Here is a 26,422-nt window from a genome sequence, read left to right as displayed (position 1 = left end):
TCTCCCTCTCATGCTCCTTCTCACTCTCACTCTCTCTCAAATGAATAAATACAATCTTAAAAAAAAAAAAAATTTAAGAAGAGTGTCTAAGATTAAAACAATATAAATTTTTCATCAGATACTTTAGGAAAAAAATATTTTGTAGTTTATTTTGTACATGTTAACTATTTTCAAGAGTGCTTTGAATAAGTAATAAACCATTATCTGAAGTTGTCATTAAGCCTAGTCTAGCAGTCTCCAAATTGGGCTAAATTTATTTACATTAATGTTTTATGAAAAAAAAAATCCATATTTAATATTTAATTGTAAACAATACATATTTAAATCCTTGAGTTTACCAGAATTATGTTTTATATTATTACCTATCTTTCATTTTTTTACAAACCCATATAAAACGATGAAAACCCGTAATATTTACAGATTTTTATCTCTGCAAAGTTCAACTAGATAATTATAATAAAAAGTACTTGTGTGCTTATTTTCTCTTTAGAAATAAAGAGGTTAGCTGAAAAGGAAGACTGGATTATAGATAATGAAGGACTGACTTCTCTTGTAAGTTTAAATTCTTTTCAGTGATTAATCATTAGTGTATATTCAAAATAATGATTTATTTTATTAATAAGCATATATTCTAGGGGAGGCAGTGGGAGGGATGGGATAGCTAGGAGATGGTCATTGGGGAGGGTATGTGCTATGGTGAGTGCTGTGAATTGTGTAAGACTGATTAATCACAGACCTGTACCCCTGAAACAAATAATACATTATATGTTAATTAAAAAATAAGCATATATTCTCTGCATTGTAATTCTATATCATTTTCAGAAATAGAAAAAAATAAGGAAATAGAAATAATAATAGAAATAGAAAATATAAATATTTTTATATATAGAAATATATAAAAATAGAAAATATATAAAAATATATGTATAAATATATATAAATTATATATGTAATTTATATATATATATAGAAAAATAGAAAAATAAACTTCTTAATGTTTTCCTTTTCAGAGTCAGTTTTGCTTAACACTAACCACAAATATTTAAAAATTAATAAAAACTGTGATTTCTTTTAGGGTTCTCTTCATCATGTGTCACTGTTGTCTGCATTACATTTTAAAATGGATTGTGCTTCATTCTAAGTTACCCAGTAACTTGAATTTTTTAGAAAAATAGAATAGAAAGAAATGCTGGTGCTGGCCTCTAAGCCAAAACGAAACAAAACAAACAACAATAACAGCAAACCTCTCCAGATACATACATAGTCAAGCGGGCAATTAAAAAGTTGAACTATAATATTAAGCAACTGTAACCATAGAATAATTTCATGTTTGTCACAAATACAAATTAGAAGACTAAACTTTGTAGATGAAGGCAGAAACCTGACTGCATTCCCCAGATGTATTTTCTCCATTTTTCTTTCTAAGTTAAAACAGAAACTGTTGGGATTAACAATGTGCTCTGCAAAACAACAACAACAAAAACTGCATTTTTCCAGCCTCCACTGGGATAGGAATGTGAATAAATTCTAGTCAACTAGATGTAGGAAGACTGGTCAGCTGTGTCTCGCTCCTAAGAAAGTGCTGGACTTTTCCCATGACAGGAATAAGGCCAGGGTGGTTGGAACTACAGTGGCCTTTTTGTGATCATGAGGCCATCCAGAGACAGAAGCCACAATAAGGATCACAATGAAGAAAGTCAGAAGGAGCCTTTTGTATTGACTGCATCACTAAGCTGCCATACTAGTTCTGTTTCTTTAATGTTAGAGAAAAAAGAAATGCCCACCTTGTCTAAAGGCCCTCAATGTTTTAGCATCTGAATGTCAATTTAACTGATACACCCACCTACAGGATCGTTGTGGGAATCCATGAAACAGATGTGAAAACATGGTATATCATGAAAACTATTTTCAAAATTATTTTGAAAATCTCAGACTCTCATCTGAACAGATGATGACTCTAAAATTAATATGCCATGTTTCTGATTGGCTCTGTGTGCTCAGTGTGGACTCTGCTTCAGGTTCTCTCTCCTCCTCTTACCTCTCACCCATGCGCTCTCTCTCAAATAAATAAATAAAATCTAAAAAAAAAAAAAAAAAGGTCACATCTCTACAGAATTGGTGACTAAGCATACTGTGTCAACAGAAAGGGTACAGAATCCCGGTTCAGTCCTTAGTTCCGTCACATAATAGTTATGCAATCTTTTTTTTTTTAAGTTTATTTATTTATCTCTATACCCAACATGGGGCCGGAACTCAGGACCCTAAAATCAAGAGTTGCATGCTCTTCTGACTGAGCCAGTCAGGTGATCCAATAGCCATACACTCTTAAAGAAGCCACTTTACCTCTCTGGGTCCCATTTAGTGCTTATGTGATAGCAACTGAATCTGGGTCCTGGTGAATGTTACATGATAACTGCCACATCTGGGTCCCACCGTGTGCTTATGTGGTGGCTGCCATATCTAAGTTTGGTTGTTTGATTATAGTAGTTAAACCTCTTAGAAAATATTTTGAAATGGTCACTATAGACTTGTTTGTAGTCAATTTAAAGTTTAACTATAATATTAAGAAACTGTAACCATAGAATAATTTCATGTTTGTCACAAATACAAGTAGAAGACTAAACTTTGTAGATGAATGACCCACAAAAAGTTCTACTTCTGGTGTCAGCCATTGTATCTTATAGCCAGATGTTGGTAAAGAAATATGCTAACAGAATAGTGTTGATAAAGCTGAGCGTGTTTTAAGCTAGTCAGCATGGACCTCACTTCAGAAAAAAAGGTGAATCAGTGCATAGAGTAAAAGTTGAAGCTCCAGCTTTGAGTATTTTAACCTAACATCTGTAAAATTCTTAAAACTTTGAACAATGACTTAAATTGTCTCAAATTCTATTATACACTACTAATTTATATCTTCTTAACATTTCCAAAGTACCAGTCACATTTTTTAGAATAGTAATATATTTTTCTTTCCCTGAAATTTTTAATTTTTTAATTTTTTAAAATTTTCAATTCTGAGAGCTTTCCTCTTTCCTAAGAACTGGAATGATTTGTGATAACTCCTTTAGTCAGCTAAATTGGGTGGTTCACTAACAATATGCAGAGATAGTACTATTTCTTTTTAGAGAAAAGAAATAGCAGATGTTTGTACTTTTACTCCCACTTTAACTGAAACTACTGGAGTTCTCTGGTATTCCCTGTTTACTGTATTAATATAAATATAAAAAGAAATTAAGAAACTCTAGTTCAGCTATTAATGCAAGAAATCTAAGTAACTACATATGAACATCAAGATGTAATTGCCCACAGTTGAATTTTGGATTTAATTCTATTATTATTTTAACATCTTAGATTTTCCCAACTTTTGAGGCAGGTAGGTTGGAGGGATAAGGTCAGGTATCTACCAAACATTTTGACTCTTGAAATACTTCTGTGCAGTTGGTATTTCATACTATATGCTTTTATTTTTATTTATTTTGGGGGTACTTTGAAGTTTTTTTTATGGTGCCCTCTTGTGGTTTCAAAGTGGAGTATTAAAATGATATTAAGGTTGAGGCAATATTTTAGCTTTCATTAAGTTTTGCTTCCTTTTTGTAAAAAAAAAAAAAAAGAAAAAAGAATCATCTTTGTATATAGGTATCCCTTCTGTTCAGTTTTCTCCCCCAATCTCTTTTAAAAATTGAAGCATTTGCACATAGCTTTTCAGTTGAACTATGAGCCTTATGTGGCCTTGTGCTTCTAAGTGAAACCCAGACCCTTAGCCTCATCTTGTACTGCCAAGCTCACGGTTAGTGGTTGCGATGCACTGCTATTCTTGTGGTTCCACAACCCCTTTGGTCTCTGCCCACCCTGGCCTGTGCACATGTTGTCCTGCCTCCCTGAGCTCATCACCCCCTTCCCTTATCTTTTAAGGGATTGACTCCTCTTCCCCTTCAAATGTCAGCTTAAATGTTTTCACTAAGTCTTCTTTGTCTTAGTTGGAGTAGATTTCCCTCCAGCATCCTCCTCCTCCTCCTTCTCATCATCGATTTTTCTCTGAGTTCCCATTTGTTCTTTTCGTGTATATAAAAAATAACTGTAATGACTTTGGAATTAAAGATCATAGACCTCCTACGAATAATATTAGTAACATTAAATTTTGAGCAGTTCCAGACATGTAGAAGATCTAGGAGACTGAGCTCAGAATATATCCTGGAAGTAGTATTTAAAATATGAATTTGTGGGGCACCTCTTTTTAAAAATATTTTCCTATTGGCCTTATCTTTAAACTGCTTAAAAATAAGATTTTCTTGGGGCGCCTAGGGTGGTTCAGTTTGTTAAGCATCTGACTCCTGATTTCAGCTCAGGTCATGATCTCAGGGTCGTGAGATGGAGCCCCACATCAGGCTCACCACTGAATGTGGAGTCTGGTTAAGATTCTCTCTCTCCCTCTGCCCCTACCTCCCCCTCTTGAGCATGCTTTCTCTCTCTCAAAATAATAATAATAAAATATAAACTTGTTACATCTGTTCTTTATCAGGTCATTTGCCTCTCAGTAGAATTTTGAAGGAAAATTTTATTTATACCTGACTTCTGTTCTAGAAGTAGATGTATTTTAGAATTTCAAGATTTACCCATTTTTAGATATCAAGTGTAAAACATGCCAAATCTAAATCTTGATGTCTAAGAGATTATCTGTTAAGTTGTTGGCATCTGTTTTCCTTTCAATAAATCTGTAAAATTGAGAGTTTTAGGTCATTATTTGCTTCTGTTCAATATCTTTTATTATTTTTTTTATTTTTTCAGTGTTCCAAGATTCACTGTTTATGTACCACAGTCAGTGCTCCATGCAATACATGCCCTCCTTAATACCCACCACCAGGCTCACCTAACCCCCCACCCCGCTCCTTCCAAAACCCTCAGTTTGTTTCTCAGAGTCCATAGTCTCTCATGGTTCATCTCCCCCTCTGATTTCCCCCAAATCACTTTTCATTTCCTTCTCCTAATGTCCTCCATGTTATTCCTTATGCTCCACAAGTAAGTAAAACCATATGATAATTGACTTTCTCTGCTTGACTTATTTTACTCAGCATAATGTAAAAAATGGGCAGAATACATGAACAGACACTTGTCCAGTAAAGACATACAAATGGCTAATAGACACGTGAAAAAATGTTCATCATCATTAGTCATCAGGGAGATTAAAATCCAAACCACATTGAGATATCATCTTACACCCATGAGAATGGCCAAAATTAACAAGACAGTAAGCAACAAGTTTTGGAGAGGATTTGGAGAAAGGAGAACCCTCTTACACTGTTGGTGGGAATGCAAGTTGGTGTAGCCCCTTTGGAAAACAGTGTGGAGATTCCTTAAGAAATTAAAAATAGAGCTTCCCTATGACCCTGCAATCCCACTACTGGGTATTTACCCCAGTGATACAGACGTAGTGAAAAAAAGGGCCATCTGTATCGCAGTGTTCAATATCTTAATAGCCAATGCTTATTTTTGATTTTTAAGATAATGTATTTTTTTTTTCTTCAGCCCTATCAGTTTGAGCAGTGCATTGTACATTCTCTGCAGTCACTTAAAGGAGTTCTAGAGTGCAAACCTGGAGAAGCCAGTGTAAGTTTTCCATTAACTTCAACTTCTGTTTCAGTCTTTTCCAGGAACCTGTGGGAATCACAGTTGTAAATAAGTCATTTCAGCACAAGAGAGCTTTTTCCTCAGCTGCTTGCTTGTTTTATTTCATTTAATCGCATAGGGTGTCAATCTTGGTTCCATAATAGGCTGACAAGTTAAAATGTGAATTTGTTGTAGGTAGAGTAATTGGAATCATCAACACTTTGTATGCAGAGAGAATGACTGACCTGAATGTTGTCAGGCTGCTCCATGCCAGTGTATTCTCAGGACAAAAACACTGCCTGGAATGCAGCTCTTTATCATTGTCCCTTTCAGATTAAGGTTACCCACACTGGAAGCAGTTTCCCATGTGTGATTCTTTTTATATCAAGCTTCATAAACACAAAATTTTGTTTTCTCAGTGAAGTCCAAAAACTTATCAAAATTCTTCTTTATAGGTCTTTCAACAACCTAAAACACAGGAGGAGGTTTGTCAACTCAGCATCAATATCATGCAGGTAATATGTAAAAGCACTGATGCCCTGAAACCTGAAATAAAGCAAATTATTGTAAACTCCCACCTATTAATAATATATGTATAACATTCTTTTTTCATCTTGTCTGAGTCTGTAATAGTTTATGGCAAGTAAGGTAACAAAGTTCAAGGTAGGATTAATTCCACCTTATTCTAGAAATACCCCTTTATATTATACTTCTTTTTATATACTTTTATACTTTTATATACTTTTTAAAAGTATACTTTTGTATACTTTATATTATACTTTTTTGTGTGTTTTCCTCTTACTTTACTTATATTTCTGTTACAGCACAAATTAAATGACATGATAGTTGTTTACATTGTGTCTACAGTGTGAAGTTCTTTGGTTGGGACTAGTGCTTTGTCAGAACATAACAAAGTTGAGCATGCAACTGAGTGATGAAAGGAAGGAAAAGGTCTTTTTCCTAAAATAAATTCAGGAATTTATAGTTGGATCAAAACATAGGTGCTTTAAATCTTTCAGCACTTAATTTATGTACATATACAGGATATTTATTCTATCACTTCTAGGAGATATACATACATACATACATATCACTTAGTATATATTTGGGTTTTTTTATTTACATAGGATTATTGGGGCACCTGGGTGGCTAAGTTGGTTAAGCATCCGACTGTTGATTTCAGCTCAGGTCATGAACTAAGGGCCATGAGATTAAGCCCTGTGTCAGGCTCTGATGCTGCACTGGAGCCTGCTTAAGATTCTCTCTCTCCTTCTGCCCACCCCTCTCCACTTGTGAGTGCATGTGCATACACTCTTTTAAAAAAAAAAAGGAATTTATTTACAGAAAGTTATTTTTAATGTCCAAATCAATTAATATCTAAGAATCATGTTACTGAAACTTCTTATTTTTGACTTAGATTTTTATATACTGTCTGGAACAGTTGAGCACTAAGCCTGATGCAGATGTAGATACTACACAGTAAGTAAACTGAAACTAATCTCACTGATGCATTTAGGAGGATTAAAAATGCAGACCAATGTTTTATATGTAGTCTTATAAACTAAGACAATAAGAAAGATAGATTATATATATTAAAATTATATTTTTATATATTTGACCTGTATTTGTATATAATTTCTTCATCTTCTGAACTCATTTTAGCATTCCTAGAAAAATGTTGAGCAAACTGAAGACCTGATTGGTTACTAATTACTGAAAGCAACAAGTTTTATAAATAATATATACAAGTTTTATAAATAATAATGAAAATTAAGATATATAATAGATATATAATTCCTAGTTGATAACCTTTAGAACTAATAGCTGATTCTCTAACATTCTGATGTTAGAGAATTCTGTACTCTTGTTAAAGACTAATTTTTCTAGTAGAATTAAGTCTGGGTCAGGCTTAGTTATTTGAGCTTCAGAGGATACATGTTGATTCTTAACATTTACAAATTCTGATAATAATTCTTTTATAATATTGTTCTATAGAATCCTTTAGTATGTAATTTATCTGAATGTTATTGAATGATATTTGGCACATGTAACTTCTGTGTTAAGGTTAATGCTCTGACACAGAAAATACTGAAATAAATGCCATTTAAGGTATTTCTAACAGGTATAAATTGGTATTTATAAAACCAGGTAATGGGGATTAAGGAGTGCACTTGTGATGAGCAGGAGCGATGTATAGAACTGTCAAATTGCTATATTGTACACCTGAAACTAAAATAACACTGTATGTGGAGTTTAAAATAAAATGAAATAAAATTTAAAAAAAAGAAAAGTTCAGAAATACATAACACTATGTATTAGAATTCAGTAGTGTCTGAAACAGAAATTGTAACAAAACAATATGGAAGGAAAGACGTTTAATCAACAGTATCAGGAAATTGATTAACAATACAAATTCCTGGTGGATCGTGTTAAATATATAACATCAAATCACAGAAAAGCTACAGTTCAATATTTATTAAGTCTCAAAGAGGCAGTAGCATTATACACTGAGAGACTTTATATTTTGGATACTCACCCTTTACTGGATATGTCATTTGTAAACCAATACCAAGAATATCACAAACTTGGAAAACTTGTCAAATTACCAATTTATACCTTAAGGATATTCTAACAGGTGTGAGGTGGTATCTCATTGTATCTTTGATTTGCATTTCCCTAATGATGAGTGATGATGAACATCTTTTCATGTGTCTTGGCCATCTGGATGTCTTTTTTGGAGAAATGCCTGTTCATGTGTTCTGCTCATTTTTAAATTTGTTCTTTGGGTGTTGAACTTTATAAGTTCTTTATGTTTTGGATACTAACCCTTTATTGGATATGTCATTTGTAGATATTTTCTTCCATTTTGTAGGTTGCCTTTTAGTTTTGAGACTGTTTTCTTTGCTGGGCAGAAGCTTTTTAATTAAGTGTAGTCCCAGTGGTTGACTTTTGCTTTTGTTTCCCTTGCAAAAGGGAAGTTATCCAGAAAAAGTTGCTCTGGCTAGTGTTAAAGTGGTTACTGCCTGTGTTCTGTTCTAGGTTTCTTATGGTTTCAGGTCTCACTTCTAGGTTTTTAATCCATTTTGAATTTATTTTTGTGTATTGTGTGATAAAGTGGTCCAGTTTCTTTTTTTGGATGTTGCTGTCCAGTTTTCCCAACACCATTTCTTGAAGAGACTGTCCTTTTGCATATTCTTTTCTGCTTTGTCAAAGATTAAGTGTCCTGGGGTGCCTGGATGGTTCAGTTGTTAAACGTCTGCCTTTGGCTCAGGTCATGATCTCAGGGTTCTGGGATCAAGCCCCGCATCGGGCTCCTTGATTAGCAGGAAGCCTGCTTTTCCCTCTCCTACTCCCCCTGGTCTCTCTCTCTCTCTCTGTCAAATAAATAAATAAAATCTTTTAAAAAGAATTAAGTGACCATATGATATTAGTTTAGTCTTGGTTTTCTTTTCTGTTCCATTGATCCATGTTTCCATTTTTGTGCCAGTACCATACTGTCTTGATGACTACAGCTTTATAATATAACTTGAAGTCTAGAATTGTGATACCTCTAGCTTTGCTTTTCTTTTTAAGATTGTTTTGGCAATTTGGGGTCTTTTGTGCTTCCATACAGATTTTAGGATTACTTGTTCTAGTTCTGTGAAAAATGCCATTGGTATTTTGATAGGAATTGCATTAAAAGTATAGATTGCTTTGTGTAATACATACATTTTAACAATATTTCTTCTTCCAATCCATGAGCATGGAATGTCATTTCATTTTTTGGTCTTTAATTTCTTCTATCAGTGTTTTACAGTTTTCAATGTACAGATCTTTTGCCTGTTTGTTTAGGTTTATTCCTGGGTATTTTGTTATTTTTGGTGCAGTTGTACATGGGATTTTTTTTTTCTTAATTTCTCTTTCTGCTACTTTATTATTAGTGTATAGGAACTCAGCAGATTCCTGTACATTGATTTTCTATCCTGCGACTTTACTGAATTCATTTATTAGTTCTAGTAGTTTTTTGGTGGAGTCTTCAGGTTTTTCCCTATATTTCTGAACTTTATTTTCTGTTCTATTCATTCGTATATGTTTTATATCTTTTTGTATTATTTTAATGTTCATTACTTTGTTTTTTTAATTAAGATTGATATCTTTTTATCGATTCTATTTTCAAATATTATTTGATATTTTCATTTATTTACTGTTCCATATGAATTCTAAAATCCATTGGTTAGGTTTAAGGAAAAGAATTCCGGCTAAAGTGTTGATTATCATTCTATTTTATCACTTGATCAGTGGATTATAGTATTTCCTCCCCTGCAATTTTGTATCTTTGGTCACTTGTTGATTATTAGCTAATTTCCTAACTCAGCTCACCTATAAGTGGTTTATTATGTAAATGAGCTTGAAAAGCACTCTGGAGATTCTGATAGTTAAAAACATTTCAATTAATTTGAATCTGTACCTCTATATTAAATTATTAGCTATTTTCCCCTTTGGTTTTTTTTTTTTTTAATTGTGTTGTGTTATTCACCATACAATACATCATTGGTTTTTGAGGCAGTGTTCCAAGATACATTGTCCGCATCTAACACCCAGTGTTCCTTGTAATATGTGGAATACCCACCTTAATACCCACCATCAGGCTCACCCATCCCTCCACCCCATCCCCTCTAAAACTCTCAGTTTGTTTCTCAGAGTCCACAGTCTCTCATGGTTCATCTCTCCCTCCAATTTACCTCTCTTCACTTTTCCTTTCCTTCTCTTAATGTCCTCCATGTTATTCCTTATGTTCCACAAGTAAGTGAAACCATATGATAGATTTTCTTTGCTTGACTTATTTTACTCAGCATAATCTCCTCCAGTCCCATCCATGTTGATACAAAAGTTGGGTATTCATCCTTTCTAATGGCTGAGTAATATTCTATTGTATATATGGACTACATCTTCTTTATCCATATGTCTGTTGAAGGGCATCTCAGCTCTTTCCACAGTTTGGCGATCGTGGACATTGCTGCTATGAACATTGGGGTACAGATGGCCCTTCTTTTCACTGCATCTGTATCTTTGGGGTAAATACCCAATAGTACAATTGCCAGGTCATGGGATAGCTCTATATTTAATTTTCTGAGGAATCTCCACACTGTTTCCAAAGTGACTGCACCAACTTGCATTCCCACCAACAGTGAGAAAGAGGGTTCCACTTTCTCCACATCCTCTCCGATATTTGTTTTTCTCTTGCTTTGTTAATTTTTGCCATTCTAACTGTGTAAGGTGGTATCTCAATGTGGTTTTGGTTTGGAATTGCCTATTGGCTAATGATGATGAACATTTTTTCATGTGTCATTAGCCATTTGTATGTCTTTACTGGACAAGTGTCTGTTCATGTCTTCTGCCCATTTTTTGACTTATCTGTTTTTTTGGGTGTTGAGTTTGAAAGTTCCTTATAGATCTTGGATATTAGCCCTTTGTAGTGTCATTTGCAAATACCCTCTCCCATTCTGTGGGTTGCCTCTTTGTTTTGTTGACTGTTTCCTTTGCTGCACAGAAGCTTTTGATCTTGATGAAGTCCCAAAAGGTCATTTTTGCTTTTAATTCCTTTGCCTTTGAAGACGTGTCTTGAAAGAATTTGCTGTAGCCAGTGTTGAAGACGTTATTGCCTATGTTCTCCTCTAGGATTTTGATGGATTCCTGTCTCACATTGAGGTCTTTCATCCATTTTGAATTTATCTTTGTGTATGGTTAAGAAAATGGTCGAGTTTTATTCTTCTGTACCAAGCTGTCCCAATTTTCCCAGCACCATTTGTTGAAGAGATTGTCTTTTTCCCACAGGTTCTTTTCCTGCTTTGTTGAAGATTATTCGTCCATAGAGTTGAGGGTCTCTACTCTGTTCCACTGGTCTATGTGTCTGTTTTTGTGCCAGTACCATGCTGTCTTGGTGATCACAGCTTTGTAATAAAGCTTGAAATCAGGCAATGTGATGCCTCCAGCTTTGTTTTTCATTTTTTCATTTTTCATTTCATTTTCATTTCATTTTCAACATTTCCTTGGCCATTTGGGTCTTTTCTCCCTTTGGTGATTTTTAAAAATTTAATTTGAGTATTGAGAAAACCAAAACAAATAGCATATGACCTGTATTAATAGATAGCCTATTGTGTCTACTTTGAGCTGTTAATTGTTAAATATAAAGCAGGGAGTTACGAGATTTTTGACCAAAAGATTTTAAAGTCAAGTTTATATAAAATTCATTGCATTTTTTGTTGAGTTGTAATAGATATATGACATTATATTAACACTGTTAATTTTTGTGCTTTAATCATTACTGTTCTCTTACTTGCTTCCTTTTTAGTCTTTCAGTTGATGTTTCTTCTCCCGATTTGTTTGGAAGTATCCATGAAGATTTCAGTTTGACTTCTGTAAGTAAGATGATAAATAAAAAGCTAAACTTACCATTTTAAAATTATATAATGACTTATAAATTAGTCTAAATTACTTTGACTGCTTATAAATCAGTCTAAATTACTTTGAGAGGCAGATATTGTATTCCTGTTGTAGTATACTTTTCTATAATTTTGAGCTATGCTTTATTTTGTGAAAATTTTAGTAAAAATATAATTTTATATGTATCCACAACTTAAAAACCTTTTAGTCGAAGTTGTTATTTAAGTGGTTCCATCTACTCCTTGCATAATTCAAGTTTTTGAGTGTGAAGTAGGTGCCCTAGTGGTTCCCTGCTGTTTGAAAGTTGAAGAGGCAGCAGAAGATGGGGGCCCATCTCCCCATGTTTTTCCTCTTTAACTAGAGAAGTTATGCTTTTCTCTATTTTATTTCTGTAAGTTCCCTAATAGCATTTCATTTGAACATAAAGTTCTGTGGCAAAACAAAGCCAGCCATACCACCTTTTTATATATGTACACTTATATCTTATTTTAGCATATACAGGTATTTGGGGATGATTAACATACATACTTTATTATATGTATAAATTCAGCTTTTTAAATTTAGACCTGTCCATCTTTAAAAAAAAATAACGCTCTCTGCTTTGTCATTTGCTTGAAGGGTATATGTGTGTGTGTGTGTGTGTACATGTATGTATGTATATCTGTATCTCTTAAGAAGGAAAACATATGACCAGAATTTCCTGCCCTGTATCATTCCCACAGATATTATAAGTATGAACTCCTAAGTAAAGAATTTGTTATAATAGGAAAGATCAAAAATTCAGTTTGGGACCAGATGAATTAAATGAGTGACATTCAAGCAGAGATATTTAGCAGGTGATTAGATATATGTGTCTGGACTCCAGGAAAGAAATCTAAATACAGATTTGTGAATCAGTAATACACAGTTGACCCTTGAGCAGTGAGGGTAGGCTAGGGTCATCAATGCCCCATTCAGTCAAAAATCTGTAACTTTTGACTCCCCTAAAACTTAACTACCAATAGTCTATTGTTGAGCAAAAGCCTTCCCAATAACAGGCAATTAACACGTTTTATATGTTATTATGTTATATGTTATATGCTATATCACAATATCACAATAAAGTAAGTTAGAGAAAAGAAAATGTTACCAAAATCATAAGGAAGAGAAAATACATTTATAGTACTGTACTGTATGTATCAAAAAAAATTGCATATAAGTGGACGAGTACATTTTGAACCTGTGTTGTTCAGGGGTAAACTGTATAAGCAATACAAGGCCTGGGAGTGGATGAGTATACTCAGAAAAATACTAGGAAAAATATTGGTAGAATGAGAGGAGGGCCAGATATATAAAAATAACATTGGGGTACCAGTATTTAAGGGATGGCCAGAAGCAGAGAGCCTCAAAGTTCCCAAAAAAGAATAATCAGAGAGAGAGAGAGAAGAAAATTCAAATGAAACAGTGTTCCTGAGAGAGATGGAAGAGATAATTTAAACAAAGGAGTATTTAACAGTTTCAAAGACTAGTAGAGGATCAGGTGGGTCAGATGAAAACTGGAGTGTTACGGGCTTGGCAGTTAGGCAGTCGCCTGTAGGAGAAGCATATCAGTGGATTGCTAATGAGCTATCTGAACATATATAGGATCCAAGGAAGTTGATGTAATGAGTTTGGATCATTCTTTGCACTGTGAACTTAGTAGACTAGAGAGACACAGGCTGGAGGAAAGAGCCTTCTAAATTGAGAAGGGCCTTATGAGCTATTGGGCCAACTATGCTCTTTTTATCTGCCCTTTAGAACAAGCCTGATTTCTACATGACAATCTTTTTAGTGTTTGAAAACATTTGTTGTGTGGGCTTGGAATCTTCCTTTCTCTTAGGTAACACCCTAAATCTTTTAGGCATCTCCTAGTCGATATGGCAGTGAGTCTCCTCTTAATCTACTTCTGTCCTCTTTCAAGAATGGAGTACCGGACTCTGATGTGGCCCTGGCAACTGGGAAGCAGCTAGAACTACACATTAGGTTACATCTCTATTGAGTCACACTGAATTTACTGTCAACCACACAGCAAGTGTTTCATACTTGCTTCTCCCAGTCACAGGACCTTTTCTCTCCCATTTTACTCCCTAAAATTGTTCATTTGGTACCAAATTTAGTTCCTGTGTTTCTCTGCATTTGTATGATAACTCATTAGATTTGACCCAGATTATTGAGATCTTCTTAGGGTTTTGTTCTATTATTCAGCAGAGAGGCAGTTATGGTATGGTAGAGGTCCAGGTTGCTTCCTGGTCTTCTTACTGACTGGATAATCTTGGGCATGTCATTGAGGGTGTCCAGTTTTCTCCTGGAGAAAATTGAGATGGTAATGCCTACAATCTCAGAGATTCTGTGAGAAATAATTGAAATAATACATAATTGGCAAGTACTGCCTTTGATAGGTTGAGTTGTTATTTTCAAACATACATATTCATTTAAGTTGCTAGTAAGCTTTTAATAAATATTCAAGTTTAAGAATTTGATTATTGTAGTGTTCAATTATTCTTCCCACTTTCACTTCTTCTAATTGGTCAGAGTTGGGAAGAAAAATATGATTATCAAGAGTAAGACTTCAAATCACTCAAACTATTTTTCCATTTTGGGGGAAGAACAATGCAGATTATAGGGAGAAAAGTGTTAATGAACAGGGCAGAGAGGATGTGGCACGCCCCGGGGGTCTGTTAGACTATAAGATTAATATTTGGAGGAAAAGGTAAGGTAATTGAGGATTGATCTTGTAACTGAAAAACCAGTTGAGATTTTTGCAGAGTGCAGCATGTTTAGAGTGGCTGATGACACCTTATGCTTACTTTATTTTATGTTCTTTATGAGGACCACCATATAATGATAATACCAAGTATGGGGCAGGAGGGAATATACCCCTTCCTCAGACTGACCTGTGTGCCTATGCAGTGCTGTTTACTGCTTTCTTTCTGGTTCTCACTTGCCATTTATTCACAAAATGTGGAGGAGTGATATACATAACAGAGCCCTATATTCCTTGTTTTGTAATTTATTTCCCATCCATCGATTAATTCAAGGCCATTCACAACCTTTCATTTACTTGAGGGTACTTTTAATAACTCCTTGCCCTTTAGTTATATTTGTTGATGACCAAAAGGGGCACTGAATAGGCCACACTGTGCCAGCAATAGATAATAATATTTTAAATAAAGAAATTTAGAAAGTTTTAAAATTTTTGATGGAGCTAAATGAAATTATTGGGAGGTATAAGCTGTACTTGGCAACTGAGTTCAGAGTGTTGACTTTAACATAAGTTATATATAAAACAGTAAGCAAAATATGGCTGAAAATTTTCCTGGAAAGTAGTTTTGCCTTAATGTTTAGTCAAGGGATTTTAAATCAAAGCCCTAAATTAGTCACTGTTGTTCTAGAGAATGCTCTCACACTGAGGGAGCATGGGAAAGTATTCTTGGTGAGCCACAACAGCAGAGATAATTGCCATTCCTGGAATTTTGTTTACAAAAATAGTTCTTCTGAACTGTAAGATGATGTTTATTCATCAGCCTGGGGGTGTGGTAATTTTAATAAGAAATTACCTTAAAGTGGCTAGAACCCTGGAGAACATAGAGTATGAGGCTCTAGCCCTCTTCATATCCAATACTATGGGAAAGTTCCCTGCTTTTGTTTTATCACTCTCCGTGAGAGGGAAGCTGTTCTACAGAAAATGCATCTGTGAAGGCCCAGTTTTTGGAAGGACCCCATCATATAGATGGCATTATAATTCTCTTTCAAGTTAAGAAAAATTTATAAATTACTTTCTATGAATTTTTGCATTTGTAATTATTTTAAAATATTAATTTTATAGCCTTTTTTGTTGCAAAAAATATTAGGCATAATAACCAGTAAAATAAACCCCTTTCACAAGAACAACAGCTGATCCTACCTTACTAGTTAGCTGTTTTTCCATACAGCTATTAAATTTCAAAAGACAGCATTATTTGACTCTTTAGTGCATTATGTAATAACAAGCAGTTATAATATATAGAGTTACAGAATTATATTGTTTCTCTCTATATTATTATTGGGGTCAAAAGGGACCAAGAAAAACAAAACATTGAATATTGATATTAAACATGAAGAGATTATAATTAAATGTAATAAATGATAACTGTTACCCAGTTTGTTATTGTAAATGTAATTTTCTAAACATTGGTTTTACTTTTAGGAACAGAGACTTTTGATAGTCCTGAGTAACTGCTGCTACCTAGAACGTCACACCTTTCTGAATATAGCAGAGCATTTTGAAAAGCACAACTTCCAAGGAATAGAGAAAATAACACAGGTAAATGAATTATGCTAAATTAACAAGGTGGTTATTTTAACAATTTAGTTTCCAGACTACTTTCTTAGTACCCCCTCTCTTTTGCTTTTCCTATACTTTTCTGTCCTTACCCTCCCCACACCCATATACCTTCCTCCTCTTCACCCTACTCTGACTTTGAATGATTCCTGCCCTTCTTATAACTCACCTTGAGAGTTGTTAATTTAATATTCTCTTCTTTTCTCAAGATCAAAGCTTTCTCAAGGCAAAAGCTGATTTACTCCTCACACAGGCTGCTCAAAGTAAGGAAAGGAAATAGGAAAGAAAGGCATCAAACCCAAATCTTTAAGAATCGTCTCAGATTTGGCTCCTTTTAGGTTAAAACTTTTACTTTAGAGCCAACAGCAAACTCCCTGAGCCTGCAAATAAACCTCTTCCTGCTTATTCACACCTCTTCTTCCTCAGCCCCTTTCCAGATGACCACAATGATGCTTTTGCTTTTTACTATGCTGAAGCACAGGACACACACAAAGACTCACGCACACCAGAGTGGTTTACAACAGCTTTCCTCTGGAGGTTTAATGACTTACCTGAAAAATACATGCTCTCCACTCTCTAATCCAAGTAGGACAAAAATGAGTGCTGTATAAATCAATGCAGTAGGTTTTTCTTTAGATGTTATACTTTGTTTATATTTTTTCAAGTAAGCAGAAAAGGAAAAAATGAAGCAACCTTCTTATTAAAGGTTGGTTGGTTTTTAGGCAAAGGTTTATCAGATTTCTAAGTAAAACTAAGCTAGAACCACTTTTACAGTATTCTCAGTGCAAAAAATAAGAAAGATAATGATCTTGTTAATCTTATAATCAAAAAGTACTCTTGATGGATTGCATACTTTTTACAAATGATAGTTACGGTTTATGAACTAGAAGTGGATTTTTTTTTTTCAAAGAATGAAAATGTCAAAGTGGGTGGCTCTGTCTTGTTTTCCTGCCTTTTCGTAAAGATTAATCATCTTGATGAGAAATGTGACTTAAGGCTGTAGGGCCAAATGTTGAGTTTATTTCCAGAAATTTTTGTATTGAGAATTGCAAGGTGCTCCCCTGCAGTAAAGAATTCGTATTTGTACAAAGTGGACACTTTGTTTTTTGTGCAGTAACAATAGTGACACAAATATATTTATTGAACAGCTTTTTTAATCATTTAAAAATACATGAAATGATTAGGAATTGCATATAACAGGAGTAAGTTTGGTTCTCTTTAGGGTTTTTTTTTTTTTTTTTACATTAAAATCAATGCCTTTATTGATGTGAGAACACAGAAAGTGAAGTTGACATTATTTAATCTTCCTTTGGGCTTTTCTAGAGCCTGATGAGAAGTTCTCTATGAGTATATTATCTCTTCTGATAGCCACATATCTCTCAAATACATCTTCTTCAGGAAAATGGATATCTCACTATTTAGAATACAGTGTACATTTTGAATTAGAAATATAATTCTTAGATAAAGGGTTCAAAAGTTATTCAATATTTTGGGGGCTCGTATTATATGGAGTGCTATATCAGTCACAATCCAAACAGGAAACAAAAACCATCTCAATCATTTAAAATAGAATTAAAGCCTGAAAATTGTTAATATAATTTGGCATCTATTTTTTTCTTCTACTCAAATGTAATCCCCATTTATTTATTTATTTATTTATTTTTATTTCTTTTCAGAGTAACTGTATTCATTGTTTTAGCACCACACCCAGTGCTCCATGCAATCCGTGCCCTCTCTAATACCCACCACCTGGTTCCCCCAACCTCCCACCCCCCGCCCCTTCAAAACAATCTCCTTAGGTTTTTACAAAGTTATGAGTAGTAACTGTTGCTTCAGTTTATATCATAAAGAAATAGAATGAAGTTGACATACAAGGCTTTGATATCCTTCCTAGTCTTGTTGATATCACTTTTTTTCAAAGATTTATTATGTATTTGAGAGAGAGAGAGAGAGTTGGGGGGGAAGGGCAGAGGGAGAGAAAGTCTCAAGCAGACTCTGCGCTGAGTGTGGAGCCTGACCTGGGCCTTGATCCCATGACCTGAGATCATGACCTGACCTGAAGCCAAGAGTTGAATGCCTAACTGACTGTGCCACCCAGGCACCCCCCACAACTTTTTAAAAAGATTTATTTATTTTTTTGAGAGAAAGATAGAGAGTATTGATACTATTTTGAATCCGAGGTAAAATGTTGGATCTGGAGGTAAAGCTTGGAACAAATGATGGACCGTTTTTCACACTCAGAATTAGGATTTTTTTTAGAATTAGGATTTTTTAATATTTGACATTCAATATTTTGAAATCACTAAGTTGGATAATAAATGAATCAGTAAATGAAATGAAGAGTTGGATGCTTAACTGACTGAACCACCCAGGTGCCCCTCATAAATAAAATTTTTTAATTCAAATAACCCTATGAAGTAGTTAAGGAAAGTATTAACTCCATTTTTTTCATATGGAAAGATGCTTGGAGAGGTTCATGATTTGACCTGTAAGTAGGAGAGCAAGGCAGAACTCAAAACTAAGTATTTTCATTCTTAATCCAGAATGGATTTTTGGCCTAACACCATACGTCTTGAAATAAAGAACAAAATTATTCTCATGAAAATAAACTGAAGAAGTAATACATAAAGCAGGTTGGTTTATGTATTTAATTTAGTATCAGATCAGACTATCAAACTCATCTTGCCCTACAGGATACCTCCTGTAAAATAGGCTCCATTATAAGCCTTACGTGGACTTTGTGCTATTTGGATTCCACATTGAAAGTACCAACAGTGAGTCCCCTGTCATTTGCATATATTTCCATTTGCCTTTATCTCAAGTCCTGGAAATGTTTTTTCCAAGTCATGTATTTTTCTTTTGCTTATAAAATTAAGATTCAATCATTATTTTTATTTATTTATTTATTTATTTTTTAAGATTTTATTTATTTATTTGACAGAGATCTCAAGTAGGTGGAGAGGCAGGCAGAGAGAGAGAGAGAGAGAGAGGAGGAAGCAGGCTCCCCACTGAGCAGAGAGCCCGATGCGGGGCTTAATCCCAGGACCCTGAGATCATGACCCAAGCCGAAGGCAGAGGCTTAACCCACTGAGCCACCCAGGCGCCCCTCAATCATTATTTTTAAAAAGGAGAAATACTATGCAGCCATCAAAAAAACCCCAGAAAATCTTGCCATTTGCAACAAGGTGGATAGTAGAGGGTATTAAGCTAAACGAAATAAGTCAGTCAGAGAAAGACAATTATCATCATATGATTTCTCTGATATGATGAATTTGAGAGGTGGGGTGGGGGGTCGTGAGGGATAGGGAGGGAAAAAATGAAACAAGATGGGACCTGGGAGGGAGACAAACCATTAGAGACTCTTAATCTCAGGAAACAAACTAAGGGTTGCTGGGTGGTGTGGGGGGCAGGGATAGGGTGGCTGGGTTATGGACATTGGGGAGGGTATGTGCTATGGTGAGTGCTGTGAATTGTCTAAGACTGATGATTTAAAGACCTGTACCCCTGAAGCAAATAATACCTTATATGGTAATAAAAAAAATGGAGAAATACTGAAAAGTCTAAAAAAATTTTGTTTAAGTATTTATATTGCACCAAAGATAAACAGTTATATTTTAGTATTTATAGTAACCATATACCTATATGTATATATGTTAGAAAAATATGAAACATATTTTTCTGAATTCAGTTTACATTAGATATATCTTTTTCTGTTGACAGTTCTGTTGTGAACACCTTTATTAAATATGGAGATGTGAGCTTTATGGCTTACAACAGTTGCTAATGTGGATGTACTTTTTTTTTTTTTTTTAACTTTTTCCTACTGGGAACCTTAAGGTTATTTTTGTTCATGGTACTGAGAGGTGAAGATACTTTTGAGCACATGTTTTATTTCTCAAAATCGATTCCTAGAAGTAGAATTAGAGCTCCAAAGACTCTTGGTAAATATTGCTGGTTTCATCACAATTTGGTCATCATTCCTGATTATAATATTTTAATTTGATAGATAAAAATATTCTTTCATGATTTAATTTGCATTCCTTTCCCTATTTGGTAGGTTAGCACTTTTTCTTATGTTCATTGACTGTGGATATTCTAGTAGCGTTCATTTTACAGGTATTTAGAGGGTTAAGGAAATCGTGTTTTTCATTTTAAGTGTGCAAACCAAATTTGCCACAAGTCATTAATTCTTGAGGCCTTTGAGAAGGGAAAACTAGAGCTATATGGTTAATACACTTCAGTACATAATTTTATTGTAGTACCTATAATTATATAATTCCAAGGATTTTTTTCATATATAAAATGCTATTTTAACCTGTCCCAGTCTTTAAAAAACAAACATCTAATTTAGAGTTTGTATGGTTGCAGATTTTTGACTGACTTGGGACTGTAGTCATTAAATAAGTTGGGCATTAAATTCTTTTTTTTTTTAAAGATTTTATTTATTTATTTGACAAAGAGAGATGACAAATAGGCAGAAGCAGGCAGAGAGAGAGGGAGAAGCAGGCTCCCCACTGAGCAGAGAGCCCGATGTGTGGGTCTCAATCCCAGTACTCTGAGATCATGGCCTGAGCCGAAGGCAGAGGCTTAACCCACTGAGCCACCCAGGCACCCCTGGGCATTCAATTCTTGATTGATGTTTTATTTTATGCACCTAAATCTCTTTCAGAAATTTTGACACGGTAGGTGGGGAGAGGGCAGCTTCTTTTTTTCCACATGTCCAGGAAAGATCCTTTACATACAACAATCAATTTTAAAGATTTTTGTGTCATCTGAACCATACGTATATACCATATTTTACATATTTGATTATTTTTAGCTTAATTGTATATATTTCTCAAGTTTCATTTGACATCATTTGAATTCAGTATGTGATGTGAATGACTACAGTTTTGAGTCCTCACTGTATTATCTCTTTATATTTTATTTTTCCCATCTCTTCTCCAGCTAAATTTTGTTTAGAGGCTGTTTTATATAATACATTATTTGTAAATAAATGTGTTTTGGAGTTAAGTAGTTTAGAGACAGATGTGTAACTGTCTACTAAATATTAGTTATGACCCTATTTAACTGCCTCAAGTTCTTTGTATAAATGGGAAGGGAAAAAAGAAAGAGACAGAGGTAATATAGTAGGAAGGACACAAGGACCTTATGATTTATAAAGTAAAATATTCGTTCTCCAATACAGAAAGTAATTCAGAAAAGCTTTCCCAAAGCAAGGAAGAATACAAGGATTCACAGAGAAATGGTTGTTTCAGAGATGAGAGAAAGGCATTAACTCAACATGAGGCAGGAATCTATCAAAATCCTAGAGGGAGAACATAGGCAGTAACTGCTTCGGCATCAACCACAGCCACTTCTTTCAAGACATGTCTCCAAAGGCAAAGGAAACAAAAGCAAAAATGAACTTTTGGGACTTCATCAAGATAAGTCTCTTTGTAAAGTTGGGAAGCTGTAGGCAATAAGTGAGTAAGACTGTTGGTCATCAGTTCCATATTGTGTGGAGTCCTAAATCAAAAACCTTGAACCTGAATAGGTACAATTCAACAACTTAAGTAATTGTCTTTTACCATCCTTGTACTGTTTCTATTATTTGGACTTGTACTTTGTTTTCTCTTCACATTCTGTGCCTTTTCCTTAGGAGATCTCATCTATGCCCGCTGCTTCATTTATCATGGATGCCCATGAGTTCCAAATCTGTATCTTTAGCTTATATTTCATTCCTAGGCTGCAAATCTGTTTCCTGTCAGACATCTTCACTAGAAGTTGCCACTGGGATATCAAAGCAGCTTACCCAAACCAAAGTCATATTCCTTCTTCCTCCTTCAAATCAACTTTGCTTTTTGTGTTTCCTGCCTTGGTCAGTAATCACTGAGTCCGCAAGCCAGGGACTTGGGAATTGTCTTTGACTCATTCCTTAGGAATGGATGGTTCAACCTCTGAATGATCTTCTCTCTCTCCCTCCCTAATTTGTTCTTCCTATCCAAGATCAGCTCTCTTTCATCATCTGATCCTTGTGCTATTACAGAACGCTTCCTCCAAATGCTTTGCTTATGCTCTAAATTTCACTCTTTAATTATCCATGGAGTTTCAAAAATACAGATCTGATTACATTCTTCCTCCTTCCCACATTTCAGTCTTCTCATTGACTGAGGAATAAAACCTAAACTCCTTAGGCTGATAATGTTCATATTGTTTTAATCTAGACCCGTACTTCTTTGTCTTATGCCATTCATCTCCTTTATACTTACCGATACCCTATTATCTAGCTATTCATCTTTCCTTGAGTATTTCGTATTATTTGTCAGGTCTTTTATACCTTCAACAAATGTTCATTCAACATCAGCTTATCAAGCTCTATTTTAAGAACATTTACCTGTAGCTTGTATTGTTCTATGGGTCTGTAATACCTTTTCCTCAACCTCAACTTGACAAAATCTTGATCATCTACCTATCTATCTCAGATACAGATGTCTCACCCTGTGGAAAGACTTCTCATTCTTTCTCCCAAACTGCAAAATGGATCAAATCCTCTTCTTTATTCCTGTGATACCTTGTTTATAACACTAGAATAACATCTTAACACATTGTATCATGATTAGTTTAATATTGGTATGCTTCTTTTCTAGATTATAAATTCTTTTCAAATATAAAAATATTAAATATTTTAATCTCTCCAAAGGACTAAATCTTATATAGGTATAAGATAGAAGAACAAAAAATAAACACATGTTCACCTGTTGCCAGGCTGAAGAAATGGAGTATATTCCCCAGGACTGTTGTGCCCTGTATATCTGAATCATCCATTTTCCCTTATGGACAGACACTTCTGCATTTTGTGGTTTATAAACAATACATTATTTAATATTACCTGTTTTTGACTTTTAAGTAGCATAAATGGGATTATATGGTATGTATTTTTTTCTCTGATTTGCTTTCTCTACTCAATATTGTTTTTGATATATATCCATGTTGCTACATGTAGCTTATGCTAATTTGTAAAACGAATTAAAAAACTATATTCCTCTTTTCTTCCTATGAGTTTATATAACATTGGAATGTTTATTCTTTGAATAGTTATAAGAACTCTCTAGCTTTTTCTTTATGAGATGATTTTTAATTATTGGTTCAATTTCTTTAATGGTTAAAGAACCATTCAAGTTTTGTTTCTTCATGTTAGTTGTGATCATCTGTATTTTTCTTGGGCTTTCTCCATTTTGCCTAAATTTCTAATTTTATTGGTATAAAGTTGTATTATAATAGTTTCACATTATCTCAGTTTCAACTGCATCTAAGGTTATTTCTAGGCTTAATATTTTCAGTCTTTTTTCTTGATCAGAGTCTTTTCAAGACCCAAATTTTGGCTTTGCTAATCTCTCTGTATGTCCTTGTTTCCTGTCACAGTAATTTGAGCACTTAGCTTAATTGTTTTATTTATGTAGATCATTGATTCCAAACCTTTCTGCCTTTTTAATATAAACATTCGAGGTTATGAATATCCCTCTATCTCTTTAGCTGTTTCCCACATATTAACATATTTTAGTTGTTCTGTTTTATATTTTCTCATTTTAATTGTGAGTTTTTCTTTGACACACAACTATATAGGAGTGTGATTTTAAATTTCCAAATTGGGGGTGGGTGGGTGGGTAGCAATTAGTTTCCATGTTGGGAATTAGTTTCTCTTTGTTAGAGATTTTTAACTTAATTATGCTGATGAGGTCAGTGAATGTCATGTTTTTTACTTTGTTGAGACTTGCTTTTCAGGCTGATACATGATGAGTTTCTTAAATATTCTCCCTTGCTTGAAAATATCACATCCTTCAGTTTTAAACACCATTAGATCAAGTTTGTGAATTTTATTGTTCAGTCTTCTATATCCATTCCTTTTATGTGTTTTGGTCTTCAATTTGTCACTTACTGAGAGATATATATTAAAGTCTTTATTTGTCTGCCTTTTAGATATTTTTTGTTTTCTTTGTCTCTAATATTTCATAGTTCCATTATGATGTGTCTCTTGGTGTATATTGTTGGCCTTTTTTCCCTGATTGATACCGTTAATCAGGTCTGGAAAATCTCCGCTATTACCTCTTTAAACATTTATTCTTTTCTATTCACTCTTTTCTCTCCTTCAAGACCTCCTATGGGATATATGTTAGACCTCACTCTGTTCATGTCTCTAACATTTTTGTTCATGTTTTCCCCACCCATCTCTAATTCTTTTAGTGATTCGGAATAATTCATTCAGCTCTCTCTTCTCCTTGACTTTCTCTTGATTTGTGTCTAATCTTGTTGAAGTTTGCTGTCTACTGCCATTTTATTTCAGTTGTTTTTCATTTCCAGAAACTTGTTTTTTTTTTTTTAAGATTTTATTTATTTATTTGACAGACAGAGATCACAAGTAGGCAGAGAGGCAGGCAGAGAGAGGGAAAATCAGGCTCCCTGCTGAGCAGAGAGCCCGATGTGGGGCTCGATCCCAGGACCCTGAGATCATGACCCGAGCCGAAGGCAGAGGCTTTAACCCACTGAGCCACCCAGGCGCCCCCAGAAACTTGGTTTTTTATCACTAAGTAAAGGAAAATGATTAACTTGCTCTGGAATGGTATAATTTCAAACATCAGTATAGGAGGTGGTGGCAGTGGCAGGGAAAGTGGCAGGCAGAGGGAGAAAGTTATTTCCCATGGTCCTTGGATTGTTCTTTGTAGGTGGCCAAATCACATACAGTCTATAGTCAAACAAAAGACTCCCTATTAAGAAGAAGATTGGAGCAGTTATGAGAAGCCTCATTAATGGGATCTGAGACAGTTAACTTGATTATAAAAAATTCACAGAAAAAGAAAAGATTGAGGAATAATAAAGATTAGTAGCAAGTCACCAGGTTAGAATCACAGTGGAAGGTGAGGGAAGTAATAAATAATGGCTCTCACTAAGTGCTAGAGACATTGTCTTTCTGTTTCAGGGTGACAGTATATCCTGTTTTATCCTGTTTTTGTTTTCTTTTATTAGTGCCACCTCTACTAGGGACTAAGAGTTTATTTTTAAAAGTTAATTATTTACTTGGCATTTATTTTGTCCACTTTTGACAAGTTGTGTTTTAGTAACAAAAAGTAATGTAAATTTGCCATTTGTCTGACCATTCATTTGTAAAAAATTTTAAAAGTATATTAATTTAACTGAATCTAGTCATCCATATTCACTTGGATAGATGATGTTCTTATTGTAATTTGATTATTTTGTTTCTATAGAGATCACTTAGTTCACTGTATTCTTTCTGTCATCTTTGAACTGAAATTAACTTTTTTAAAATTATTTTTTTTCAGAAACATACTTTTTAAGAAGGATTTTTAACAAAAAGTTTTAAAAATAGTAAATTAGAAAATTTAAATTTAGAACATTAATTAATGATCATGTTTTTAACTATTTTGAATGAGTTGAAGACAACTATATAGAAATTGAGGAAATAAGACATCTGTGTAGGTGTGTGTTTTTCGGCACCTGTCTGGCATGTGCACTTACTGCTGTACAGGTCAGGCTGTATGTTGTCAGAATATCTTTTGATATGTGTATTGCTGCCTAAGAAGATATAATGGTAGATTATCACCAACATTATTTGCCCCTGCATCTGAAATGCTACCTCCTAATGTATTCCGTATTTCTGTAAGTTATTACCAACTACTTGAAGTACTTTAAAAGGTGCTCCTCAGTTCTCAAACATAAGAATTTAGTGAGTACATCTGTTTCTGATTGCATAATTACTAAATTGGCACCTCTTTTTTTTTTTTTTAAAGAAAGCCTTTCCCAGTACCCTTAAAAGTACCCCATAAGCACTCCCTCTCTCCCTTAACAGCTTTGTTCCTTGAACATTTTATAAATGTTTTCTTGCCTTTCTTCCCTGTGAGACTAAGATTTCCTTTAAGGTTTTTTTTTGTTTGTTTGTTTGTTTTTTTTTTTTCCATTTAACTTTCATTCATCACTATTAAATAGTGCTTTAATGATGAACAGACCTTATCCTTGGGTAGTAGGGGTCAAGCAAATTTAGCTAACATCTGTATTTATTAGCTA

The 26,422-nt window shown here is 34.2% G+C and overlaps 1 protein-coding gene across 1 annotated transcript in view; it reads left to right on the top strand.

Annotated features, from left to right (window-relative positions):
* Positions 1-26,422, top strand: part of LOC111156692 (exocyst complex component 2) — a 307,781-nt gene that overhangs the window by 161,201 nt on the left and 120,158 nt on the right. The window contains exons 17-22 of the mRNA XM_022517721.1: positions 491-552; positions 5,521-5,601; positions 6,057-6,116; positions 7,019-7,080; positions 11,933-11,999; positions 16,229-16,345. Of these exons, the coding sequence (XP_022373429.1) occupies positions 491-552; positions 5,521-5,601; positions 6,057-6,116; positions 7,019-7,080; positions 11,933-11,999; positions 16,229-16,345 (449 nt within the window). The remainder of the gene's footprint in view (positions 1-490; positions 553-5,520; positions 5,602-6,056; positions 6,117-7,018; positions 7,081-11,932; positions 12,000-16,228; positions 16,346-26,422) is intronic.

This window comes from Enhydra lutris, unplaced genomic scaffold, assembly GCF_002288905.1.
Source record: "Enhydra lutris kenyoni isolate GAN:26980312 unplaced genomic scaffold, ASM228890v2 scaffoldscaffold48, whole genome shotgun sequence".
Classification (NCBI taxonomy): domain Eukaryota; kingdom Metazoa; phylum Chordata; class Mammalia; order Carnivora; family Mustelidae; genus Enhydra; species Enhydra lutris.
The sequence above is the reverse complement of the archived record's forward strand: the minus strand, read 5'-3'. Positions and strand labels throughout refer to the sequence as shown.